Here is a 26,324-nt window from a genome sequence, read left to right on the forward strand (position 1 = left end):
CTATTTCTTCAAGCCGTCACTCACACACTAAGGATCATATTGTCTCACTTTCCTCCAGCCTAGCGTGTGCATGGCCAGCGGACCTGGACAAGATATGTTTGAGAGCACACAAATTATAGGACGGAGCATCTATCAGAAAGCCAAGGTAGGCACATGCCCAGTGCTTTACAGCCTTGTTTCATGCTGTTCTTTAAAACCTGCAGACATCATTTAGTAGGAAGTCCATAATTGCAAGGAAGACCAAAAGTGCTCAGCCTGGCCGGGAAGTCTAAAAGACTTTGGTTTGTGAGGTTGCCCTTGGGAGCCATGCAGGACTCTATCTGATCTGGTCAGACTGCTTAGTGCATTTAAAACCAAGCAGGCAGGAAAAACGTTCTATTTTAGGATGCTAGAAATCTGGAGTGCACAGCACAGGATGCGGAGACGGATACACACTAAATGCTCAGTTAATGTGGTCCCACTCTGAACCAGTCTCTTCCAGATTCTCGGAAAGCTCTCCAGTCATGGCCTGGCTCAATCCTCTGATCACTTCTGAACATGGCCTGCAGTGATAACGCTGAGCTGAACATCTCAGTCACTACAGTTCCCATTAGTTTGTATGCTTATTTGAAAGGGCAAAGGTCACACTACCTTTCTTTTAAAGCAAAACAAACAAAACAATTGTGCTGAAGGAAGTATCCAGTGTGAAATGAGCTTCCTATGAATGATTCCACATTCCCCTTGCTCCTAAACTTTTTTTTTCATGTATATGGTATATGTAGGTATAGGTATACATATGTATATGTATGCTTTGGGGTATGAGGGTGCATGCCCATGTGTGAATATGTCCACATGCATGTGAGGGCCAAGACTGAGGTTGGGTGTCTGGCTTAAATGCTCTCCACCTTGTTAACTGAGGGGGACGTCTCTCACTGAACTTGGAACTTTATCAATTGCCTGGACTGACAGGGATCCTTCAGAGACAAGCCCCAGGGATCCTTCTGTCTTTGCCTTCCAAGTCCTAGAGTTATAGCAGTGTTATAGAAGCATCTCTACTTGGCTTTTGCATGGATACTAGGAATGGAACTGAACACCCCCCACCCCGTTTGTGTGATAGACACGTTATCTACCCAGTGTTGTGCTAAATTTTGTCTTTAATGCTGCCCACAGGGAGATAATAATGAGAAATAGCTTCTAACCAATATGATCCTGATAACATTAAATCCCCTTGTTTTCATGGCTTGTACACATACAGAGACACACATATACACACACAGACATACACAGAGAAACACACATACACACATATGCAAACACACACACACACACACACACACATACACACACACACCTGCTTGTATTTAAATAATTCTAAGTTCTAAAATGTTTCAGAAGCAATTAAGAACAAAAGTGCCTTTTAAAACAATTAGGCATAAAAGCCATAACCACAACCTGACCAATTGCTATAGGCTCTTTTTATTTGCTCTGGTATTATCAGTATTATTATGTGGTATTATTCTAAATTTACAGATTCTTTTGGGGGGTATGTCTATGACACACTTTGTTGTCAGCAATTTGTTTCTGTCCTTAGCCTAGGGCAGAGCAATTCTGGATTCTCTTCTCAACAAAGCACAGCTCCCTTGGCTATCAGGACGGCAGGCTGCAGCTGGGGTTCCCGTTGCTCATCTTAAAGTCCGCACTCAGCTGTCTTAGAAGTGGGCTAAGCATCAGGCCACTGTACTTGTGCTGAAATAGAATTTTCCTGTATTGTATGCCATAGATGTACAAGCAGGAATATTCTTTTTTTTATTATATATCTTTATTTTCTATATTCTTTGTTTACATTCCAAATGATTTCTGAAGAGTTGATAAAGTATTCTTTATCTTTGAGGAAGACTGTAACCAACTGAACTTTAGTTATCATAATTAAAAGTTGTTCAACAGAGGAATGGATACAGGAAATGTGGTACATTTACACAATTTACTCAGCTACTAAAAACAATGACTTCATGAAATTCTTAGGCAAATGGATGGAATTTAGAAAATATCATCCTGAGTGAGGTAACCCAGTCACAAAAGAACACACATGGTATGCACTCACTGATAAGTGGGTATTATCCCCAAAACTTTGAATACCAAAGATACAATTCACAGACCACGTGAAAGTAGACCAAATCATGGGTGCTTCAGTCCTTTGAAGGAGGGACAAAATACTGAAGGGAGGAAATATGAAGTGTGGAGCAAAGACTGAAGGAAAGGTCATCCATAAACTGCCCCACCTGGGGATCATTCCCACATACAGACATCAAACCCAGACACTATTGCAGATGCCAACAAGTGCTTGCTGACAGGAGCCTGATATAGCTGTTTCCTGAGAGGCTCTGCCAGAGCCTAACAAATACAGAGACAGATGCTCGCAGCCAACCATTGGAGTTAAAGGACTGAAGAAGCTGAAGGGGTTTGCAACCCATAGGAAGAACAACAATATCAACCAACCAGATCCCCAGAGTTTCCAGGGATTAAACTACTAACCAAAGAGTACACATGTAGGGAATATTCTTAAAAGTATTAAACTTACATTTCCCACACGCTTGGAAAACAATCACTTTGCTTGATAAAAAACAAGAATGTCAAAGATTGACTGATGTGTGACTTTGTGACACTGCCTGACTCCTGTCCTTGGAGAACTCAGGGATCCTGAGAGGACCATTTTATACCAAGTCTGGTGCCGACAGTCTCACATTCCTGCAAGTGTGAGGTTGCCGCTTTTATGTCATGGTCTGTGTCATGTTACGTTCTTTTTGGGGATGAATAGACACAGATCAACATTCCTGGAGATTTCAAGTTCTAGGAAACACTGGGGTTGGTGGAGGGGACGGTGGAGGGAACGGTGGGGGATTGCGGTGGAGTGGGGGTGGGGTTGTTCTCAGGAAGTAAAAGAAATGTGTCTTGGTGCAGAAGATACTAGGTGCCAGGCCTTGTGCCCATTTCTCTTCAGTTCTTTTCCTCAGGACAGTGAGCCTCTGTGGCTTTTCTAGGAACTGTACGCCTCTGCCTCCCAGGAAGTGACCGGCCCAGTGCTTGCAGCCCACCAGTGGGTGAACATGACAGATGTGAGCGTCCAGCTCAATGCCACACACACAGTGAGTATGACAGAAGACACCGACCTCTCGAGGTGGGCCAAGCACAGCTCACCGTTGCTCACAGCTGAACTTGTGTCTCTTTCTTTGTTTTTGTTTGATGATCTTTCCTTCAGGTGAAGACGTGTAAACCTGCCCTGGGCTACAGTTTTGCCGCAGGCACAATTGATGGAGTTTCGGGCCTCAATATTACACAGGGTGAGAGAAAGGAGGTTGGCGTGTGTGCTTCCAGGTTCGGGGGCTTCAGGCTTCTGTTTCCTAATGAAGCTGAACTGTGGCCAGTGTGTGTGTGTGTGTGTGTGTGTGTGTGTGTGTGATTCCCATCTCCAACTCAGGTGGCTCCAGGCTAGCTGAGTTTCTGTGTGATGTCTCAGATTGCCCAGGGATAGGTGTCCTCTGTCCCTCAGCTTTGTTGATTTAAATACAACCAGAAACAGAATCTCTTAGCATTTTAGTATATTGATGAACGTTGGTGATTGATTGTGTGTGTATGCACGTGTGTGTGTGTGTGTGTGTGTGTGTATGGGTGTATGTGTATGTGTGTGTATGCGTCTGTGTGTGTATGTGTGTATGTGTGTGTTGTATGGGTGTGTATGTATGTGTGTGTGTATGCATGCGTGAGCACATGTGTGTAGGGATCAGAGATGTTGGACCTCAAGCGCCTTCCACTCAGTGTTAGAGACTGGTTCTCTCACTGGCTTGGAAATTGCCGTGAAGCCAGGCTAGGTAGCCCTTGAGCTTCTTGGGATCTACCTGTTTCTCTTTCCCATTTCACCGTGGCTGAGATCACTGGCATGTGCTAGCACACCTGCCTTTTTATGTGGGCTTTGGGACATATCTGGAACTCGTATCCTTACACTTTAGAGGCAAGCACTTTCCTCGCTTAGTCATCTCGCTGCCTCCAGGGTATATTTTACTCTAAGCAGCCATGATTTCTTTGTGATGGCAGCATGCAAAGAGTATGATGAAGGAAGGGAAAAGCACATCCCTGACAAGGAGAGACAATATTTTCAAGTCATATGTCTGATAAGGGAATTGTGCATAAAATGTGTTTTGGAAAACCTCTCACGACTCAATAATAGCAGTCATTTATTGGGAAATAATTGACAAGCCATATAAGACAGGGATGTAAAGTAGTGTTGGTGGGGTTTAATATTTTGACAGGCACACAACCTTCCCAAAGTCAACACTGGAGGTTCTATCACTCCAACGGAAACTCTGAGCATGCTTAGCTGCTGCATCTCCTCTGCCCCTTCGTATACGCAAGCAGCAGATGCCCCATCCTTACAGTTGCTGCCTTAGACATTTCAAATGCCCGGTAATGTACAATAGCTGGATGTTTGCTGCATCTTCTATGTAGCGTTCTGTGTTAAGGTCCATGGAGGTACAGAATGTGGAAGCGTTCCATTCCCTTTTAATGGCTGAATTAATTCATGGTATCAATATACCAGATGGCATTTGCCAATTGTTTAATTGATGGATGTTTGGGTTATTCATTCTTTTTGTATGCTAAGAATAATTCGTCCCTAAGTACATATGTACATATGTGCAAGAGTTTGAGTGGGTCTGTGTGTGCAGTTTTTCTCTTAGGCATGTATATAGAGGCATGCTTGCCGGTCACATGCTAACTGGGTTGTAACGTCTGAGGCTCTCTCCCATGAGCTCCCAAATGGCTGCATTGCTTTACATCTGCATCAGTAATACATCCATTAAAAATGTCCACATCTTGGACAACATACGTTATTTGGCATGCTGATTCTAGCCAGCATGTGTGTGGAATGCTCTCTCCTTGTGGGTTTGATTTACATCACTGACGTGATGTCAAATGTGTTTTCATGTGATTACTGGCAAAATATATTGGCATATATTTTGGGGGGAACTATTTATCCACATACTTTTCTTTATGTTTGGGTTTTGACTGTAATTATTAAGTTATGAGGCTTTCTAAAATACATTTTTGCATACAAATCCCTCATCAGATAAAATATTTGAAAATCTTTCCCTCATTCAATAGGTTTGTGATTTGTTGATTACATTCTTTGAGACACAAACATCTAGATCAGTTTCCTTTTTGTTGCTTGCCATCACACTAAAGAATCTTTTGCCATCATGAAGGCTTACCTGTAGTTTTAAAAGTTTTGCTATTTACAAGCTGAACAGCTGTTATTACATGTTGTAGTTATCATTGTTAATTTTTAAAATGAGAAAAAGGTGATGCAGTTCACAAACTTGTGGATTAAATTAAACTGTCTTTATGACATAAATGAGCAAAGTTAATATTAATACAGCATTGAGAATATCAAACAAAATGTATTGATATTATTTATTAAGATGGCAGTCTAATTAAGGTCTATTATTTTTGACATAAAGGAAACGCTGCCCTTTCTATTGCCCAAATTGTTGAAGCCATTGAATGACAACTTTAATGAAATATTTGAAATGCCTAAAATGATTGTGTGCCATGCTATCTAAATCATGACCTCCTCAGAGGGACAGTACAAGGCATCTTATTAATCATCACAATTCTAATAGGAACAACAGAAGGGGATCTATTTTGGGACACTCTTCGGGACCAGCTCTTGGGCAAGCCATCCCAAGAAATCACAGAGTGCCAGAAACCTAAACCAATCCTACTTCACACAGGAGAGGTAAGGCCTTTGATTGTCATAAGGAACTCAGAATACTATGTAGTTTCTGAGCTATCAGATAATAAGTAGTTAATGTCCACTGACACGGAAGATCTTATTTAGTTATTCTTACATAATTTGTCATTTATTGTTATTACATATGTCCTACTACTACTAGGATATATGTGGGAGCCATGTTTGTAGAGGTCAGAGGACACTTTTGTAGAGTTGGCTCTCCTTTTGCATTTGGATTCTGGGGGCCAAACTCAGCTTTGTGTGGCTGGCGCATTACCTGCAGAGCCTTCTCAGTCAGCCACCTCCCACCAATGTTTGATATTAAAAATTTAGATGCTGGATCCAACTTTAAATAATAACTACGGTGAAGTCTACTGAGTTATCTAATTATTAAGAAACATGGAAGAGAGTGGAATATAAAAAAGGAAGTAACATTCGTGTTCTTTGGGCTCCGTGAAGAGTTCTTTCCACAGAAAAGCATGTAAATCATATAGGAAAGTTCTCATATGTCAATTCTCTCGTGTGAGGCAGCACCATTTATTTGTTTATTTAGTTGTGTGTGTGTGTGTGTGTGTTTGTTTGTATGTGTGGGAGTGCAGGGACATGTATGGCCAAGTGTATATGGTGACCAGAGATGTTACTGGATTCCTCAGAACTACTGACTACACAGCTTTTGTTTTGAGACATGCTCTCCCACTGGGACCAGCACCTTACCAATTAGACTAGACTGGCTGACCAGCAAACCCTAGGGATCCTTCTGTCTCCACCTCCCAGTGCTAAGATTACATACATGCCACCATGTCTGTCTTTCATAGGCGTGTTGTGCTGCAGACCTGACTCAAGTTTGTCTGTGTATGTAGCAATATCATTAATTAAAGCATTTTTGTTTTGTTTTGTTATGTTTTTCTCCAGACAGAGTTTCTCTGTGTAGCCCTGGCTGTATTGGAACTTACTCTGTAGACCAGGTTGGCCTTAAACTCAGAGGTCCACCTGCTTCTTTCTCCAGAGTTCTAGGATTAAATGCATGTATCACATGCAGGCTGAAACAATTTTCCTTTAGTACTACTTTAGAACATGATTTTTTTGTTTTTACATTTGTGATGTTAAGAAGTCATCCTACTATTGGTAGAAGAATGATTGTTGAAGTGTAAGCATTTAAAAAGTAGCCTTTTCCAGTATTAAAATTCTTAGGGTAGGAGAAGGAAGGGAGGAAGGGTTGGTGAGATAGTTTCTACTAATCACAATATAGAAAGTATAGATTTGGGCTAGAGAGATGGCTCAGTGGTTAAGAGCACCGACTGCTCTTTCGAAGGTACTGAGTTCAAATCCCAGAAACCACATGGTGGCTTACAACCATCTAATGCCCTCTTCTGGAGTGTCTGAAGACAGCTACAGTGTACTTGCATATAATAAATAAATAAATAAATAAATAAATAAATAAATAAATAAATCTTAAGGAAAAAAAAGAAAGGATAGATTCTCTCAAAAGAAGGTTGGGAGATGAAGCCAGACTTGCACCACTGGGGTAAATACAGAAATGATTGAACAGATCTAAATGGCATTCTATATCCACTGAGGAGATGGCCTCTTACACTACTCTGGCGGAACCCTTGTTATATCGTAATGATGAGCCTAGTAAAGATCACTTGGTAAATTCAGGGTAAGACAGCATTGGGATTCACATGTTAAGCCAGGGACATAAACATGCATGTGATATGTTTAATGTTACAGCAGAGTTAGAAGTAAATCCTATGGTATGGTGTAAACAAAACAAAACCAGCTTCAAACATTCAAAATTGTTTAATGAAGGAACTTAAGTGACTGTTGACAATAAAAGGGGTAATTTATACCTAATGTAACTTTCTTGTTTTGGGGTTTCAGCTGGCAAAACCTCATCCTTGGCACCCAGATATTGTGGATGTTCAGATTGTTACTCTTGGGTCACTGGCCATAGCTGCTATCCCTGGGGAATTTACGTAAGTTCTTCAAAAAAAAAAAAAAAAAAAACAAAAAACAAAAAAATAACTTTCATAGTAAAGAATGCATTTCTGTTGGAATTACTTCTTTTTAAAATTGATTGTCTGTTTTTGTGTGTCTGTGGAGGGGCTTGTGGGTCATGATGTACTTGTGCAGGCCAGAGGATAAGTTGTCCAAGCCATTTCTCTTCATTCACCAAATGGGTTCTGGAGTCGGAACTCGGGTCGCCAAGCTTGGTGGCAACTGCCTTTACCTACTGATGCATCTCGCTGGCCCTGGGACTAGTTCTTAGGGGAAGATAATTCCCTGCTGATCTCTTGATAGCCTCCCATACTATTTGGCAACAGTGACAAATAATTTTTCCTTATTTGGCGGAGCCGCTGTGCAATACATCTGCCTGTGCTTGTGACCTGTGAAAGAGACGGGGAAAACATGAACAATTCACAAGCCTGGCACTTCGAAGGAAAAAGGGTCCAGTGGTTTAAGGAAGTACACAGACTTGAAACGATGCTAAAACACTTGAAAGCATCAGTTTAGATGAGAAAAGGACAGGAGAATATTTTAAGCCTGTATCTTTTACAATCTTTCCTATCTCCACAAGGGGAATTTTGTTGAACTAGTCTTTGATATTTTTTCCTTCTTTCAAAAATTCATAAAAATCTGTTATGCCCAACACATCCTATCATTCCCCGTCACTGCTGTTATTCACACAGATCATTTCACTAACCCTCACTCTGGGGTCCTCCATTGTTCCTCTGCAGTCCTTTGTCAACAGGAGACCCAACTGCATTCCTTTAAGTGGGTCTCAACCTTCCTAATGCTGTGACCTCATGTTGTGATGATCCCTACCATAAAGGTATTTTCTTTTCCTACTTTATAGCTGTGATTTTGTTACTTTTATGAGTTACAATGTAAATATTTTTGGAGCTAGAGGGTTGCCAAAGGAACTGTGACCTACAGGTTGAGAACCACTGCTTCAAAACATGAACTAAACATGTTACTTCTCTGTTGGAGACCACCCAGTCCTCCCATCTTAGTCCAGGCAGTCCCTCACATCCCCCCAATTTCGTTACAGTCCCCATGCAGTCTGTTTCTCAGCAAGTTCCCTGGTGGGATTTCTTTTGATTTTCCTTCTTTCTCAGCCTGCTTCCATCATCCTGCATCGCTGACCAGGTTTTCTGTCTAGAGAGAACTTCAAATGCACCTGCTAGGTCCACAAAACACGTTCTGGGCTTGGAGATTTTGAACATATGGTTCTTTCTGTAGAAAACACATTCTCTCCAGCTAGCCTCAAGGTTAAGTCTTTTAATTTTTTTTTAATCCCTTTGCTCAAGTCTCTAACGGAGATGCTAATACTATTCATACCACATAAAAAGCATCTTTACCAACAGCGTCCAGCTGTCTCTCACATCAGCACCAGCACCAGTATAAACACTACCACTAATGCCATCACTCCCACCGTTCCATTTCACCCTTACTCTACTTTATTAGTCGCTGGGTGTTTTTGTTTGTTTGTTTGTTTGTTTGTTTTTATCATCTTACTTTTTCATTTATTTATTTTGTTGCCTTCCAGTTTTAGAATGTTGAGGTGTTTGTCTTTTACTTTCTATTGGAATGCTAAGTGCTGGCCCCCTAAAACCTGGAGTCTGCACAAAGCCACTGGGACCCTGCTCCCAAGTTAGTTCTGATTGATCAATAAAGATGCCTGCAGCCAATAGCTGGGCAGAAGAGACAGAGGTAGGGTTTAGGTTTCCTGGGCTTGAGACCACAGGGGAGAGCAGAGAGAGAAGCCACCATGGGATAGAAGAAGAACATGCAGGAAAGGAGAAAGGAGAACCACCAAGGGCTGCCTGAGCCATAAAAATGTGGCCATGTGGGCTGGCCGATTGGAGCCAAGAACAGACCCAATGAAACAAAGTAAGTTAGTAACTTGGGTTACCGTTAGGAAGGTGGATTCTACCAGCATGGAGGATAGACAGTACCCAGCTACTGTGCTGCTTAAGGCAAATTTAAAAAATATAAAGGCTGTGTGTGATTTTTTTTTTTTTAAATCCGGGAACATACATGGTCCAAGGTGGGTAGAAATGCCACGCCAGGATTATTTAATATTTTTTACTACAGAATGTAATTTGCATTCCATTAAATCATTATCACATAAAAGTGGGCCTGGTAAGCAGCAGATAGTCAAGATTGAAAGATTAAATATGAAAATGAAGTGGCAAGTTCATTGTAGGCGGGGCCAAGTATCAAACTTTCTCTCTGTCTCCCCCGCCCCCACTCTCTCATTCATGTTGGATGTAACTGACCCACTATGTTGATCTCATGAATAGAAAATGATGTCATTTTTTGTGGTGCTGGGTGTTGAGCCCTGGGCCTCCCACTTGTCCGCGAAGTTCTCCATCACTGAGCTACACCCTTGATGGTCTTCTCTCAGTGATGCCCAGTGAGTTTATTTCCCTCTTTGGTCAAATTGTGTTCAGTTTGGGATTTGCTTTGAAGATAGTCCAGTTGAGGGAAAAAAACTAAACTCTTTTACACCATCAACGGCTCCATTTTTACTGCTGTGTGTTGAGCTAGGCTGAGATTTTTGGTACGTACCAAAAGCCTTTCTGAATAGCTTACACACATACAAACGGGAGGGTGTTAACATAATTCTGTTTTCTTGATTCAGAACCATGTCAGGACGAAGATTTCGTGAGGCGATTAAAAATGTAAGTTAAATATGAATTACAATTCCTGTAAATTTATATTTAAGGAGGGAAAAATTCCTTATTAAATTATTCTTTCCCCAAATCACTAATGTTTGTGTTCCTTGAAATTATTGGATAAAGGTAAATATGAAATGTCATTTATTTAAGAATCAGAATTAAAGTATAAAGGAATAATAACCAGGTTAAAGTATTTTACTGGCATTTACATTTAAAAAATTGAAAGTTGACAATGCTTGTATAGTATAAATAGTAAATTATATCTAGAGGTTGCTTAAATCCCCATGAATGGGCTAAATAAAACCATCACATATGGGGATTTTTCCCCCTATATTTTCTTCAGATTCAAGATATATTGGAAACACTTGCAAAAATGAATGTCTTGTCTTGTTATTTGTATCTTATAAACATCTCTTTTAATTACATAATATAAATTTAATATAGTTTTGAGGCAATTACTCTTTCACAGTAAGATTCTACATCTACTGATATGATTATTATGATTTTCATAGATCCATTGATTTGCCCAACTATAATGGGAATTTGGTCTTTCTTTTTTCTTTTTTTCTTTTTTGATATTGATTTAATTTACTTAAATTGATATCTACAGTTACAGTCTATTTATTGCAAATGACATGACTTAATTCTCCTTTATGGTTGTAGTCTTTTTTTTCAAAGTACTCTTTGACACATTCACATTCCTTGGTGGTTTGGGGTCCTTGGGAATATTTTCCTTAAGAGGTATATATATCTTTAGTTAGTAATTCATACCAAATGTGCACTTTAAATGAAACTCAGATATTAATAGCCCTAAGCAGTATGATTTTTCACTTTTCCCTTGTAGGAATTTGCACTTTATGGAATGAAGGATATGACTGTTGTTATTGCAGGCCTAAGCAATGTTTATACACATTACATTACCACATATGAAGAATACCAGGTAAAGTAAAATGTTCTCATGACTTTTTTTATAGCACAGTCTCTCTGGATCTCTTCAGCCATGTTTCTGGGGTTTGACTTTGTTTTAGGTGGGGATTCTAAGAAAATAAGGCAAGGATTTTATTTGGCTTGGGGTTTATCACTTCTAAGTACATGTCAACATCATCAACTTACTCACTATCATGCAGTACTAATACTGTTTCGTCAGGGGCACTGGTAATAAGCCTGGGTTATGACATGCAGATAATGCCCCTTGGTACATTTAGTGTCCTAAGCTTCTCCAGGGCCTCCTTTCTGCTATTTATTGAATGCACTATGAATGAACTACTTTGCAAAGGTAGCTGTGCACAATCCTTGAATTACATTCTGAATTAGCATACTAGTCTCTATATGATATGACTTAAAAAAAAACCCACAAAACAAAACAAAACCCTCTCAGAATTAGGAATCTGATGTTCACAATTACTTCTTTATGTGTAGAGTTCTTAAAGCATCCCAGATCTCTTTAAAAAAAATCAGTTAAATGCGACATAGCCTAGAGTCCCACAATTAATAATTATAAATAGATCTCCTGGCATATCATGGCAGTCCATACAGGAACATTTAGCGATAGATGAATTGGAATCTGCCCTGGCGCCCTTTGTTGGCTTTGCTAAAGGATCCTAACATCTAGGAAATCTTAGTTGTATCGGTCTGTTTCCCATCATTATAACTATCTGAGACATCAGTTTATACAGAGAAAAGGCTAATATTGGTTTACAGTTCTAGAAGTTTCAGTTCATAATATTATGTGCCCATAGCTTTTGGATGGTGGGCAGATATGATAGTTCATGTTACCATATGTAAAACCCTTTGCTTCATAGAGTTCTAAGCTTCTTTTGCTTATTGAAATAAGAGAAAGAGACTGGTGTTCAGAATCCCCCCCAGGGCATGTACCTGTGATCAGAAGTCCTTCTAGCCACACTTCTTGCAGGTGCCACCAACTCCTTGTAGCACTTTCCATAGAACTAAGACTTTATAACGAGGAACTTAGGAGGTGCATTCCAGATCTATATGATAGTGTTGTTGGGTAAAAGTTCTTACCTGGGACAACCCAGGAACAGTTAAACTTTATTCAGTGCTCCTTGATATTCAGTATTCCCTTGAACAAGCAACAGTAATAGTAACAAACCCCTTACTTTGTCACTTAGTTCTTACAGACCTAGAAGTATTGTTTATTCTTTTTCTTTTGTAAAAATTACAGGAGTTACTAGGTCTACCTTCATCAAACTATCTGATAGCATAAAGAGGAAGCACATATTATTTTGCAAAATTGATCACTGTAGGCTGATAAACATATTCCAGTCTAATTTGTTTAGATAAATTTTAAATGTTTTGTTTTATGCACTTAGAGCCATTATTCTGATAGGTGTTCTATAGGACTTTTCAAAAGAAGTCCATCCCTGCAAACTTGATCCCTTATTTGGGATGATGTTTCTACAAAGTTTACTCTTGACTCATCCACTGATGTGTACAACAGATAGTTTGCTGGTCATTTTCTGGAGACAGTGTAATGATAAAAAATCTGCTTCTTCCATGGTATTGCATCAGAGATAAAGGAAGCAGATAAAGATGCAGAAGACTGGGGGCTGAAGAGATGACTCAGAAGTTAAGAGCACTTAGGGGTGGAAGACCCAGCTTCAGTTCCTAGCACTTACCTGGATGCTCTCAAGCAAGGGTAACTCCAGTTCAAGCTCATTGAATGTCCTCTTCTTCTGACTTCCTAAGACTCTTACATGCATGTGGTACACACACACACACACACACACACACACACACACACACAAATAAATAAATAAATAAATAATATTAAAATAGACAAAGACTGGCAGGCATTTATCTGAGTTTTTGACAATACATTAGGGTCAGTCAAGCAAATAAAAAGTAAGGAATGCCTTTTATAGAGCAGGCGTGTGCACAACAGTCCAGAGAATAGATACAACACATTAATGGGCTATAATTAACTTAGGATTTGTGGAGTGTGATGGTGGCAGTGAGGTGAGAGCTGGGAAGGAGGCAAGGTGAGTAGAGGGAAGAGTCCTTTGTGCAACACAGTGGAGTAGCAGCTTTATTGAGAAGGTTTTGAGACAGTGCTTTGATTCACTCTTTAAAACATCATTGGGAAGGTACTATAGGTATGTGGAGACAGAATTTGATTAGCACATTAGAGTTAGGATCTGGGTGAGATATGAAGGTTTGTACAGAGTTAGGGCCAGGAGAAAAGGAAAAGAGGAAAAAAATGAGAATTTTTTTTAAAGGAAGCATGACACAATCTGAAGATTTATAAAATGTAGGATGAGGTAGAGGAGGGGTCCAAGATGACTGCCAACTCGTCGCCATGGAGATGCTGGAAAGGTGGCATGCAGAATACTTCAAGCAAAGCTGATGTTTCTGGGACAATGAGGACCTTCATACACTGATAGCTCTGAGGTTCCTGTGGAGTCACCAGAGGCAGGGAGCTCATAATGAGATGCACTGGATTCTATTTCATAGCCCTGTGGTATGGGAGATGTCCTTTCACAGAAGGGACCATCAGTAGGCAACTTATCTAGAAATTACTAAATAGGATCCATTTATCCTCATTTTTCTCTCCTGATGTTCAACCTGGGGGAGATCACTAATAGCACAAGAAGTGGAAGGTTGAAATATTTTTCCAATTAAAAGAAATGAAGCCTAAATGGAATCAACAGAAAGAGCCCATCACTTTAACAAGTCTCAGATCCAGCCATTCACTAACCTGGCTGGGTAGTGGAAAATGCTCACATTCTGTTTTACAAAAACCACTTGAGAATTTGCTGGTAATGTGAATGGTCCAGACATCACTTTGCCCTAAAATGCTATATATCCATAAACTGATTTATGCAAAACTGTCTGTTCCTCTTCTTGTGCTTCCTGTAGGCTCAACGGTATGAGGCAGCATCTACAATCTATGGACCACACACCCTGTCTGCGTACATCCAGCTCTTTAGAGCCCTTGCTAAGGCAATTGCTACGGTAATAAAATCTCGTGTGTTTGAGTGTCTGTATCTATGTTTGTCTTCAGGGGAAAAAGACACAGAATCAAGAAAGAACCTTAGATACATGTATTATTTGGCTAATTTTATATTATATGGAATTTCCCTTAGGAAAGAATACTGGAACAATAATATCACTAATAACTCAAAGTTTACTGGTAGTGAAATTCAAATTCAATTAATTTCATTTAGTGGTGGCAGTCTGTTCCACACACCACACACACACCACACACACACACACACACACACACACACACACACATATATATAATGAAGCTGTCATTTGAAGTAAGGAGATATTTTTCTCTCTGTTTTTTGATCATCAAAATTGGCCACCTGTACTATAACTATAGCCAGTGTTCACTTGCCATATTCTTTCCTCTTGTTCAGAGTTGAGTAGACTGTGCAATTACAGAATACTTTGATGCTCATTTTCTTCATTATAACCTCTCTGAAATTGAGATGCATTTTCCAATCAGAGAATTCTCACTCTTATAACTAGTAGAATTTTAAATTTCTTGATTAAATAGTATAAATTGCTGTAATGAATGGAGACTTAGGTTTGTTGAACTCTAGTATTGCCTTGGTATTCACACATGTGTATTTCTGAAATGTATACAACTGATTTATTAAAGCTCCTTAGCATTGAAAAGTCCCCGTTAGGACACACTTATTTATATAGCTGCAGTTGTGGTACAGATAATTAGTTGAAAAGTGGGGCAAAGAGCTTAAAATAATAAGCAGATCTGTATATAGTGCATTTAGAATTTGTAATAGTAAGTATATTGCTTGCCACATAATAGCTTTATAATAGTAAAAGCTCTGAAATTATGGCATTCTAAGGACAGCAAACCCTTTAAAGAAACAGTATGATCATACTGGATTGAAAAAAATTGATACTTATGTGCTGTAGACCAACTCAGGCAATTTCCTACAATTCTATAGCTGCCTATTGTATTTGAAATTTTAGTGCAATCTGGAGACTTGAACATACTTTGTTTACTATTTTTTAAACTATAGTGCCCCTCTGAATTTTAGACCTAGTCCTTTGTTTGTCTTGTGGAAACCTGGTTCTTGGTCTATGCTATAGTCACTTGTTTTAAGACTGACTATGTGGTCTTGAAAACCAACTGAATGTATTCAATTCCACTTTCTTGTCTGCAGAGTAAGAATGACAGTACATCCTCCATACCATGTGTAGCTATAAAAACTAACAATCAAATGTGAACATTAAAGAGCATTAGATATAAATCGAGGGCTGTTGAAACAAAGAGATTCTTATTTTGGTGACTCCATTAAAGTTGGTGAATCTTGTGGAAAACATATTGGTCAGGATAAGGCTGATCTTAAATTTGTAATAAGGATATATTTATTATATTATTTAGCACAGATTTGGGGCTAGACGAAGACCTTGGTAATGACTTTAGGTAAAAGATTATCCACAATTTGAACCAAACACGTTGCCACTTGCTTATAATCTTGGCACACAGGACACTAGGATAGGAGTATCCCAATTCAGGGCAGCCTGGTCTATGTAGCAAGTTCTCGGTGAGCCCGAGTAGCATTGATAAGACCTGTGTCAAGACCTCACCCCCACCCTTAACCAACCAATCAAGGTAACATCTTCGAAGCTTGAGATATAGCTTATATTTGCAAGCATACTTTTCAGAGTTTGACTCTAAGCACCTGAATGGAAAAGCTGGACTATATCTGCACTGTACTCTTGTAATCCCAGTACTGGGGAGACAGAGACAGGAGGATCCCAGGAGCTTGCTTATAAGCTACTTAGCTGAATCAGTGAGAGACAGCTGTCACAATAACCAAGATATGTGGTACTTGAATAGGAATGGCATTTAATATTGACTTCTGACACACAAATGCCCCAGGACATATATATATATATATATATATATATATATATATATATATATATATATATATATATATATATATATATATAAACATATATCAGACTGAATATTGAAAATACAAGCATAATTGAAGTATCATGTCATAAAGTTATAGCATGTGGTAAATCGCTATCCTGAACCACACAGGGAAAACAATGGTTACCCAGAATCTAACTTGAGTAGTCTGCATTTGGTTTCTGATCTCTAGATTATACTGGCCAGCCTAGCTTCAACTAAAACATATATCTACCTTCAACTAAAACACTCTTCTATCAAAAAAATTTAAAGTACAAACTCTTAGGCTCTAATTTTCAGAATGTGCCTCACATTTTGCTAAATGTTGTTAGCTTTCAAGGGCTGCTAATGTGTAGGGTGTAGATGTGTGTGTCTCTTTTAATGAGGGCATTTCTTGGGATACAAATGGAGGTGGGGAATGGGACTTCATCTCCATTGTGCATTTCTTTAACAAATGCTCTCTGTTTCAGGACACAGTAGCCAACATGAGCAGTGGTCCCGAGCCTCCATTCTTCACAAATCTGATAGCTTCACTTATTCCTAATATTCCGGATAGAACACCAATAGGCAAACATTTTGGGGATGTCCTGCAGCCAGCAAAACCTGAATACAGAGTGGTAAGACTTACAGGAAAGTCTCCAAATGCTTTTGCTTCTGGAGGCAAAAGGAAAGACATCATCACCTGCTTTGAATGGTTCCATATCATTGCTTCAGCAGTGGCAATGTTGGTAGTAGCATAGGCTAGCTTCAACGATGATGATGTTCACAGAACCACAGGCTAGCTTCAACAATGATGATGCTTACTTCTATTTTCATGTTCACAGAGGGGACTGGGAAGCACTGCTTCCCCCCCCCCCCCCCCCCCCCCCCGGTGGTTAGCTACATAAAATTGTATTTCCAAAATGCAAATTATTCTTTTTATTAAATAGTCAAAGATCCATGCATAGGAGTCTTTTAGATCAAGGATGGGAAAGCAACTAAAGTGAAGCAGGGCCTGCACCGTGACATTTTATGCTGATTTTGTGTTCTGCATTTTTGCTGAATAATGTATTAATTCCAGCAGGTTTTCTCTGACCATCTTAGGGATTTCTACATTTATTATATAATCAGCAAATGAAGTAACTTGACTTAGTCATTTCGCGATTTCTCCTTTTTTCTAATGAAGCATGACTAAACTTCATAGTCTTGCTTCATCAGTGACTGAATGATCTGCAGTGTGGTGTCAGTTTCTCACTGCTCTGATAAGACAGCCAAGAAAGCAACTGAGGGCACATGTATCCGTTACTTCTCTGACTGCGATGACAGGATAGTTGATAAGAACAGCCCAGGGATGAAGGAGCATTTTTGGCTCACAAACAGAGGATGCAATCCACCATCTTGGGGGAACCATGGTAGCAGGCGTGAGGCAGCAGGTCACACTGCCTCCCTAGTCAGAAACAGAGAGGCGGATGCTTGTCTATTCACCCTTTCCTCTGTCTGTCTTTAGTTCAGTATTCTAGCTCATCGGGTAGTGCCACCTACACTAGGGTGAGACTTCCATCATCAACTTACTCTCTCTGGAATGTCTTCATAAAGATTCCAGATGTGTGATTCTCATCTCACTAAGTGGTGGGGAGAGTTAAGCATGACAGCTGTGGAGAGGATTTATTTTGGTTCATTGTTTCAGAGCTTTCTAAACCTCATCACTCGGTTCCATTGCCCTGGGCTTATGCATGGTGGGTTAGACCATCATGAAGAAAGGGTGTGTAACAGGAGAACTCTTTCCACCCAATGGTGGCTGGGAAGTATAGAGAAATACAGGGATGGGCCAGGGACAAGATATAACCCTCAAAGGCACACTTCCAGTGACCTACTTTCTCAACCAGGACTTATCCCTTAGTGGACCATTCAGTTCATAGTAGATAATTCTACTATGTTCATAGTACTAAAGTTCATAGTAGATAAAAATGGATAAGGTGAGGCTAGTGCCCTCATAATTCTGTCATCTCAGAACAGTTCTAACCTCTGGAATACTAGCCTTCAGTACAGTAACCATGGTGCCAGGGAGGACAGATCATATTTAAACCATAACAACTCTGGACTAGGATGTGTGAGACTTGGTAGTCTTGGCTTATTTCTGATTTTAGGAGATGAGTATTCAGTATTCTCCTATCCATCCATCCATCCGTCCATCTGTCCATCCATCCATCTGTCCATCTGTCTGTCTGTCTGTCTATCAGTTCATGTATATATTTCATGTGTGTGTATGTGTATGTATGTGTATGTGTGTATGTGAGTGTGTGTGAATGAGTGTGTGTGTGTGAATGAGTGTATGTGTATGTGAGTGTATATGTATGTGTGTGTATGTTTGTGTGTGTGTGTATGTGAGGGTGTGTGTGTGTGTGTATGTGAGTGTGAATGTATGTTAAATGTGTATGTGCACCTGCAGATAACAGAAGGGGGTGTTGTCTCCTTAGAGCTAGAGTTACAGGTAGCCATGAGCTACCAAACACAAGTCCTCTGTAAGATAAGGAATTGCTCTTAACTGCACATTTCATGTCCCCTCTTTAGTATGACACATTTGAGGAGTTTAGTAGGCAAGAACTTGAATCAGGTCAAGACAGTTTAATTTCATACTCAACATGCTGATAGGCTTTTCTGGTAATAGATGTGGGTTTTTTGTGAGTGCTTTTCTGTGTCACTGACGTGACCATGTCATTTTCTTTCATTCAGTCTATTAATATTGTATTCTGTGTTAACCGGTTTTCAGGTATTAGATCCTGCTGCCTCTGGTGGCTAATCTGTTCTAAGGTGTTATCTGCTTTGTTCACTGCTCTGGAGTTTTAGACTCCCACCAGGGAAGACAGTTGTATACCTGATCCGTGGCTTCTGGTGTCAAAGTTATAAAGGTTGAGGAGGGAGGTGTTCTTGTGTTTTCCGGAATACGTATCAGTATCTTTGAGTATTCTTGACTCATATCTAGCTGTAAAAGTAAACCGACTTGGGCTTTCCTTCATAGTCAACAGTATTATGAAAGCTTTTAGTATGCGTGGGGAATAATGACCTTCATACAACATTTTCATGCATGTGGTCTGAGACAAAGTTTCAGTTGCTGTGATAAAGCATTGTGGCCAGAAGCAAGTTGGGGGAAAAAAGGGTTTACTTCATTTTATAGCTTGAAGTCTGTCATCCAGGGAAGGCAGCACAGAGGGCATGAAGGAGTGTTGCTTACTTATTTGCTCGGCCTGACTTGCTCAGTTTATTCTCTTATATGCCCCGCAAGACCACCTGGCCAGGGATGGCACAACAGACAGTGGGCAAGACCCTACCATATCAATCATTAGTCAAGAACATATCCTATAGAGTTGCCCACAATCCAGTCCTGTGGAGGCAGTTTCTTGGTTGCTTCCCTTTTCCAGATGTTCCTAGCTTGTGTCAAGTTGAGAAAAACTAGCACAGTCCGCATGTGCATAGTTACTTCTCTGTTTGGCTTCCCCTGTGCTCCTCCTCATGGTCCCTTTAGTCTCACAAAAAGTTCCTGCTCTGTTTCCACCTCATATGTTTAAGTCTAGAGAAAGCAGGCCATGCTCATCACCCCCAGCAGCCATGCTTTACCTCTGCCTTCACTCTACGAACATTCCTTACCCCATCCTTGTAGATGAAGGCCATACAGTTGATATATTTTCATGCATATTCATCTTCTTTCTATTTTTAATATGCTTTTGGTTAGCATACAAAGAAGTGGGCTTCATGTCTATATTTTCACACACACACACACACACACACACACACACACACACACACACACAGAGTTATATTTTGTTCTTATTTGCTCCCTGCTTCCCTCCCCCAGTCTCCTCAAACTTATTATTTTTTCCTAATGAGAGATAGGATAAATCATGACCCTTGGCTTGTCTTTCCAATGGTAGAGCTTGTAGACATCCTTATTAGGCTAATGTGTCTCTGCTAAGTGCCTGGAGGATCATATCCCAATGTCCAAGCCCAGCCTCAATCCCCACCGAGTTGATCCAACAAAATATTCATGAGACAAAACATACGAAGTGGGGCTAGAACAAAGAATAAATGTTTGTGCGACCTGTAATTAGATGAAGTTCAGACAAGGCTGGAGCTGGTGATGCTAAGTTTTGTCTCTCTCTGTGTTGTATAAATTTGTTTTTGAAATAATTTTATTAGCATACAATGAGATGAAGAGGAGTGAAGGTGGGAGGAAGTGAGAACAAGAGAGAGTTATAGAATATGCATGCCACCAAACAGAAAGAGAACGTTTGTGGAAAAGAAGGGCTCAGGAGTGAGAGGATCTGGGGACAGGGATTATGGGGTGTACAGAGAATACATATATATATATATATGTATATATATATATATATACATATATATATTAAAACCACATAGTTTTTTCTATTTTCACGTCACAATGTCAGATATGTATTTACATGTGTTTAATCTATTCCCACATGTGAAGCAAAGCATGCCATGTTTGTCTTTCTGAGTCTTGCTTCTTTTGTTTAATTCAGTGATCACCAGTTCTACTCTGTCTCCTGCAGATTTAATTCTTCTTCAAAGGGGCATAAAATTCTGTGGTGTTACATTATATATATTCACCTGTTAATTAACATGAAAGATGGTTTCCTATCTTAGTGCTTGTCCATAGTCCTGCAAGAGCATAGACATGCAAATATTTTTCTGGTATGCTATGCAAGTTAGTTTTTGTCACATTGACAAAAACTATATCACCTGTGAATAGGGATCCTGAATCACAGAATTTTCCTTCATCTCAGATTGGCCTATGGGTATGTCTGTGGAGCACTTTCTTGGTTAATGATTAATGTGGCGGGAGTCCACTGTGGGTGAGGTCATTCCTAAGCAAGCTGTTCTGCCTTATATTAGAAAGCAGACTGAGCAAGCCGTGGGGAGCAAGCATCACTCTTCCATGCTTTCTGCTTCAGTTCCTGATTCCAGGTTGCTGCTTTGAGTTTCTGCTCTAAATTGCTCTAATGGTGAACTATGAAGCAAAAGTATAAACATCTTCTTCCTGAGGTAGTTTTTGGTCAGTGGTTACCACAGCAATTGAGAAGCAAACTGGGACATTGCTGACATGATCCTTCATGTATATGGCCAGGGGTGATAAAGCTGTTTCATCCATAGTTCCATCCTTAGTTCCTGAGAAGTCTCAGTGCTGTTTTATGTATTGGCTGCCTAAGTGTGCATGTCCAATAGCAGGTGAGACGGGTTTCTCTTCCCCCAATCCTTGCCAGCCAATGGTGGCTGTTGCTGGTTTAGTAACCAGTCCAAGTGGTGTGAGATAAAATCTCAATGTGGCTTTAAATTGCGTTTCCCTGACTGCTAATGATGTTGAGTACATTAAGACAATATCTCTAGGACAGTTGTCCTTCCTTTAAGAACATTCTGTTCCATTCATTAGCTCACTTATTGACTAGATGATTTCTTTTTGGTATTTAATTTCTGGAATTCTTCTATAGAGTCTAGATACAAATACAGAGTCAGATCTTGTGAAGACTAATGTTAATTGTCAAACTTGGAAAAGTTTAGAATCACCTGGGAGATGGAACTCCATGAATCCCTGTGGAAAAATCATCTTAATCATGCTAATTGATGTTGTAAAACACAGCTTTTCTTTTTTTCTGATTTTAACTTTATTTATTTATTTATTTATTTATTTATTTATTTATTTATTTATTGGAATTTAAAATGTATTTTAGGAGAGGCTGCTGTGGTATAATTCCCAGTAAAAGTTACCATTGAAGCATATAGTTTTTTTTTCTAGAAAAGCATAAAGCTTTTCTAATTAATTAAATTTATCATTTGTTAATTTCATTTGCATATAGAATGCATTCTGATTACTCCCCACTGTCTCTTATCTCCTTCCCACTCATGGCCATGATCTCCCCTCCCTTCAGGTCCTTTCCTATACTCATGTGTTTGTTGTTGTTTGATGCCCCACTGAGTTTAATCAGCACCATCTGTGTGACCATGGATGGAGTTAGACACTGGATGCTGGGGGACGTGCCCTTGGGTCACATCTGAAGATAATGACTAATCATCACCTAGATTCCACAAATAGCCACTGGTGTGGAAGGAATGGTTGGGTCCCATGAGAACCTGCCCATTTCTCGATTGACTTTTGGCAGGTCCAGTCTTGTCCCCAGTTGCAATGGCTATGTCATGCCCTGAAAATATTCTGTAATCTCCTCCCTATTTTATGGCTCTTAGGTTCTTTTTACTACTTCTTCTGCAGTATTACATGAACCATCCAGGGAATGGTATAAATGTGCTCTTGAGGACTGAGAACTCAACTTTTTTTTTGTCTCAGCACCTTGAGCAGCCAAGACTCTGCCATGTACCGCTATTCATTGTATAGAGACGCTTCTCTGATTAAAGCCAAGAGAAGCATTTGTCTATGCTACACCAGTGTTCTTGAAAGCAGTTTGACACACTGTCAATCTCAATTGTTGGAAGGAGCATTTTTGGGAAATGGGATCCAGGTCTGTATAAAATGGAGAGAGAGTTTGAAGCAAAGTCTAAGTGGTTAGGAGTGTGCCCTTCTCTTCTAGGGGTCATGAGTTCGGTTCCCAGCACCCATGTCTCGTAGTTCACAACCACTTATAACTCCAGTTCCAGAGGAATCGGAGGCATCTGGCTTCTGCAGGCATTTACTGTCAGGCAGATATCTACAAATGGACATGCACATATACATGTGATTAAAAATGAAACAAATCTTTAAGGAAACTCAGAGTGAGCTCCATGATGCCTTGACCTGCACCTTTGAACTAGGAGCCAGAGCAGGCTCTTTCTCCCTTCTGTCACATTGTTTTATCATAAAAATAGGAAAAGACACTAAGACAGGTATACAGTTGGCAAAGACTTGTTGCATCCTGTAAATGCCTCTTCACTCTGCGGGTGGTTTCCTTTGCTGCACAGAAGAAAGTTTCTAATTTCCTGCAATCCCATTTGTTAGTTTAGGGGTTATTTCCTGTGCCGTTGGAGGTCATTTTTGAGGCTGCCCTTTTTTCCAGTTAATGTGTTGACACCTTTGTCAATGGCTGAGTGTCTGTAGCTGTGTGGATTCACTTTTGACTCTCTGTGGTCTCTGTGGCTATTTGAAGACAGGGCTCTGTAATATAATTTAAAGCCATTTCGTATGTTGTCACATTGAAAATTATAGCTTTGAATCTTCATTTATCAGAATCTGCCAAAGTCCAATTCTTTGGATCTAATTCCTAATGAATTTAGAGGGAATCACTTAATGAAGTAGTGTAGGATGTATATAGGGTGTCAGAATGTAGAGCAGACAATGCTTGCAATCCGAATAGAGAGGCTTGTTTCAGATTTAATTCAATGCCATTTTTTATTTTCAGGGAGAAGTGGTTGAAGTTGTATTTGTAGGCGCTAACCCAAAGAACTCAGCAGAAAACCAGGTGAGCATCTCTGTCTTCCAAATTTATTCCAAGTTTCCCATCACTTTACAGGAGAATCTCACATATCTGAAACATTTCAGGACTTTTTCCTACTTTATTTGTGGAGGTGGGAAAATGTTCAGTGGGTATAGCTAAGATGGAATTGTATGTGGAACACAGGCCCCATGAAGATTTAATTAACTTCTTACAGTGCCATGTGTAGATCAGCTCCTCCTGGACCACACGGCTTCCCCAGAACATATGGATTCAGAGACATTATCATTTGCATATTTAAATTTAGAACTTACTAAGTTTGTTACTTATTGAAAGGGCGCCCCCAAAAAGGACATGATTTCCCTGCCTTTTGGGGACCTTTCTGACCCCTCCAGCATTGCTACTCTGGACCCAATTCTTCTGTTTCGGGGTGATCACACACTGGAACCTGCCCTGTGGTTCTGTCCCGTGTGCTGTTTGTTATTTTACATTATCAATTTTTCTGTTCTTCACTATTGGCACAATAAAATGTTTATCTATTAATCTTGACAAATATATGGCCAATGTAAAAACAGGCAGCATATTTCTAAAATAGAACCTGCAGGTGCCTCTCTTACCACAAATCTACTTTTAGAGTTATTACTGTTAATAATTTGTTATAAAGCATCTTATTTTTTGCTTTTATTATATGTTATACACACATACACATACATATAGAGAGAGAGTCTAGAAATGAGATAACTTTAATTTTCTTTAATTTCCTTAGAATTATCTTATGTCCAAACAAGCAATAAATAATAGCACAGGTTCTGTCTATAAAAATTTGAGGAAACAGATACAGATTTGTTATCCCAGGATTTGGGAAGTAGAGGTGAGATATCAATAGTTGGATGTCAACTATTGCTAGATACCAACATTGACTTAAAAACTAAGGATATTAGATGGTAAAGCGATTCAGTTCCTAAGGATGTTTGTTATCCAATCCACATAGAGGAAGGAGAGACTCTACTCTCACAAGCTGTCCTCTGACCTTGACATGAGTTCTGTGGCATGCATACACCTCTCACGTGACATCCTCAATAACATAAATAAAGCAAACACATATTAAAGGGTTAAACAAAATAAAAGAAGTTAACAAAACACTACCACAAACTCCCTACAAAATTTGAAGAAAAACCTTAGAGGAAAATGGGCAAATGAAAGTGGTTTTTAGCTCACCCCCATCCCCTGACTGAGGATGTAGACATTAAATTGTGAGCCATTCTCCTTAGGGTCCATAATCACGTATAATCCAAAGTGCTTTCTTCCTAAATGACTGTGCCATTTCTTTCTATTCAAATGCCATTATATCCATGGTAGGCTTGTGGCAATATGTGATGGCATATAGGGTTTGGGAGAAATGTTTTAATGTGTGGACAGTCAGTGTACACCCATGGCCAAGCCCACCTGAATGTTTCCATGTTCATACCACTGCTTTCTGAAGAGGTTGGAATGCTGTATCAAGCCCAGCATCCACGGGGTACTTTCATCGCCATTGTGAGAACAGGATGGCAACAGCATCATAATGAGAATAGATTTCATTTCTCAAAATACTGTGAGATGGTGCAAAACAACGTCTAGTGCCCTTTGATCATCTGCAAACATTAATCATTATCTCTAATTACTGAGCAACTTTTGTCTACAAGTATTAGGCTACATGCTTTGTATATACTGTTATATGTATCTAGTTGAATCTTCGCTGCTATCCAGTAGCTTTTTTTATTGTCTTTACTTTGTGCATAAGTAAACACAGTGGTAGAACATTCAATTTGTAGTGAATTGTACCTGTAAGAGATTATGATAGGGAGGTAGGGAAAACAAGCTTAACACAAGCTTTGCCCCTGATAGTTTGGAGACCTAGGTATGTTTTCCAATCTGTGTTCTAGACTTAGTTATTAGCGACCAACATACCTACTATTTTATCTGATCCCTCTCTCTCAATGCCATTATGCCCTGAATGTGCAGATTAGCTATCATGACTATAAGCCCTTCTTTATTAAAATATCATCTATCAATTGAATAATTGGAGAATTGTTTTAAACAATGACATGACCAAAATAGAAATAAGTAATTCATTTATCAAAGTTATATGAAGACTTGTAAATGGCAGGAATAAAGGGTTGTGAAGAGTAATTTAGACACAGCTCCTGTTTTGTGTGTGTGCTCACATAGATGTGTGCACACATGTGTGCTGTGGGCATGTGCACATAGAGGCCAAAGACCAGCATTGATTCCTTCATTTGCTCTCTATTTATTTATCTTTTGAACCAGAGCCTCTGACTGAACTCAGAGCCTTAAGGTGGTGAGTGGGTAAGCTTCAGGGGTCCACCAGTCTCCACCCTCCGAGCACTGGGATTATGGGCACCTCTGCCATGTGCATGTGAACTCTGGTCTTTGTGCTTCCATAGCAAGCCACTGACCCATCTCCACTGCCCCCACAAGGCCTCTCTATAAGGGAGGCAGTATAAAAGTCTTGATAGTAGTGGACACTTGTGGCCATTTTTATTTATTAG

At 39.7% G+C, this 26,324-nt stretch overlaps 1 protein-coding gene across 2 annotated transcripts in view; it reads left to right on the forward strand.

The window, feature by feature from the left end:
* Asah2 (N-acylsphingosine amidohydrolase 2) overlaps positions 1-26,324 on the forward strand; it is an 81,868-nt gene that overhangs the window by 49,824 nt on the left and 5,720 nt on the right. The window contains exons 9-18 of one of the 2 annotated variants that reach the window (XM_052172564.1): positions 59-145; positions 3,018-3,122; positions 3,236-3,317; positions 5,652-5,767; positions 7,643-7,737; positions 10,410-10,449; positions 11,291-11,386; positions 14,323-14,418; positions 16,834-16,980; positions 23,740-23,799. In XM_052172564.1, the coding sequence (XP_052028524.1) occupies positions 59-145; positions 3,018-3,122; positions 3,236-3,317; positions 5,652-5,767; positions 7,643-7,737; positions 10,410-10,449; positions 11,291-11,386; positions 14,323-14,418; positions 16,834-16,980; positions 23,740-23,799 (924 nt within the window). Of the gene's footprint in view, positions 1-58; positions 146-3,017; positions 3,123-3,235; positions 3,318-5,651; positions 5,768-7,642; positions 7,738-10,409; positions 10,450-11,290; positions 11,387-14,322; positions 14,419-16,833; positions 16,981-23,739; positions 23,800-26,324 lie in introns of those variants that run through there. The other variant, XM_052172569.1, reaches the window with a different exon arrangement.

The sequence above is a fragment of the Apodemus sylvaticus genome, chromosome 1 (assembly GCF_947179515.1).
Source record: "Apodemus sylvaticus chromosome 1, mApoSyl1.1, whole genome shotgun sequence".
Classification (NCBI taxonomy): domain Eukaryota; kingdom Metazoa; phylum Chordata; class Mammalia; order Rodentia; family Muridae; genus Apodemus; species Apodemus sylvaticus.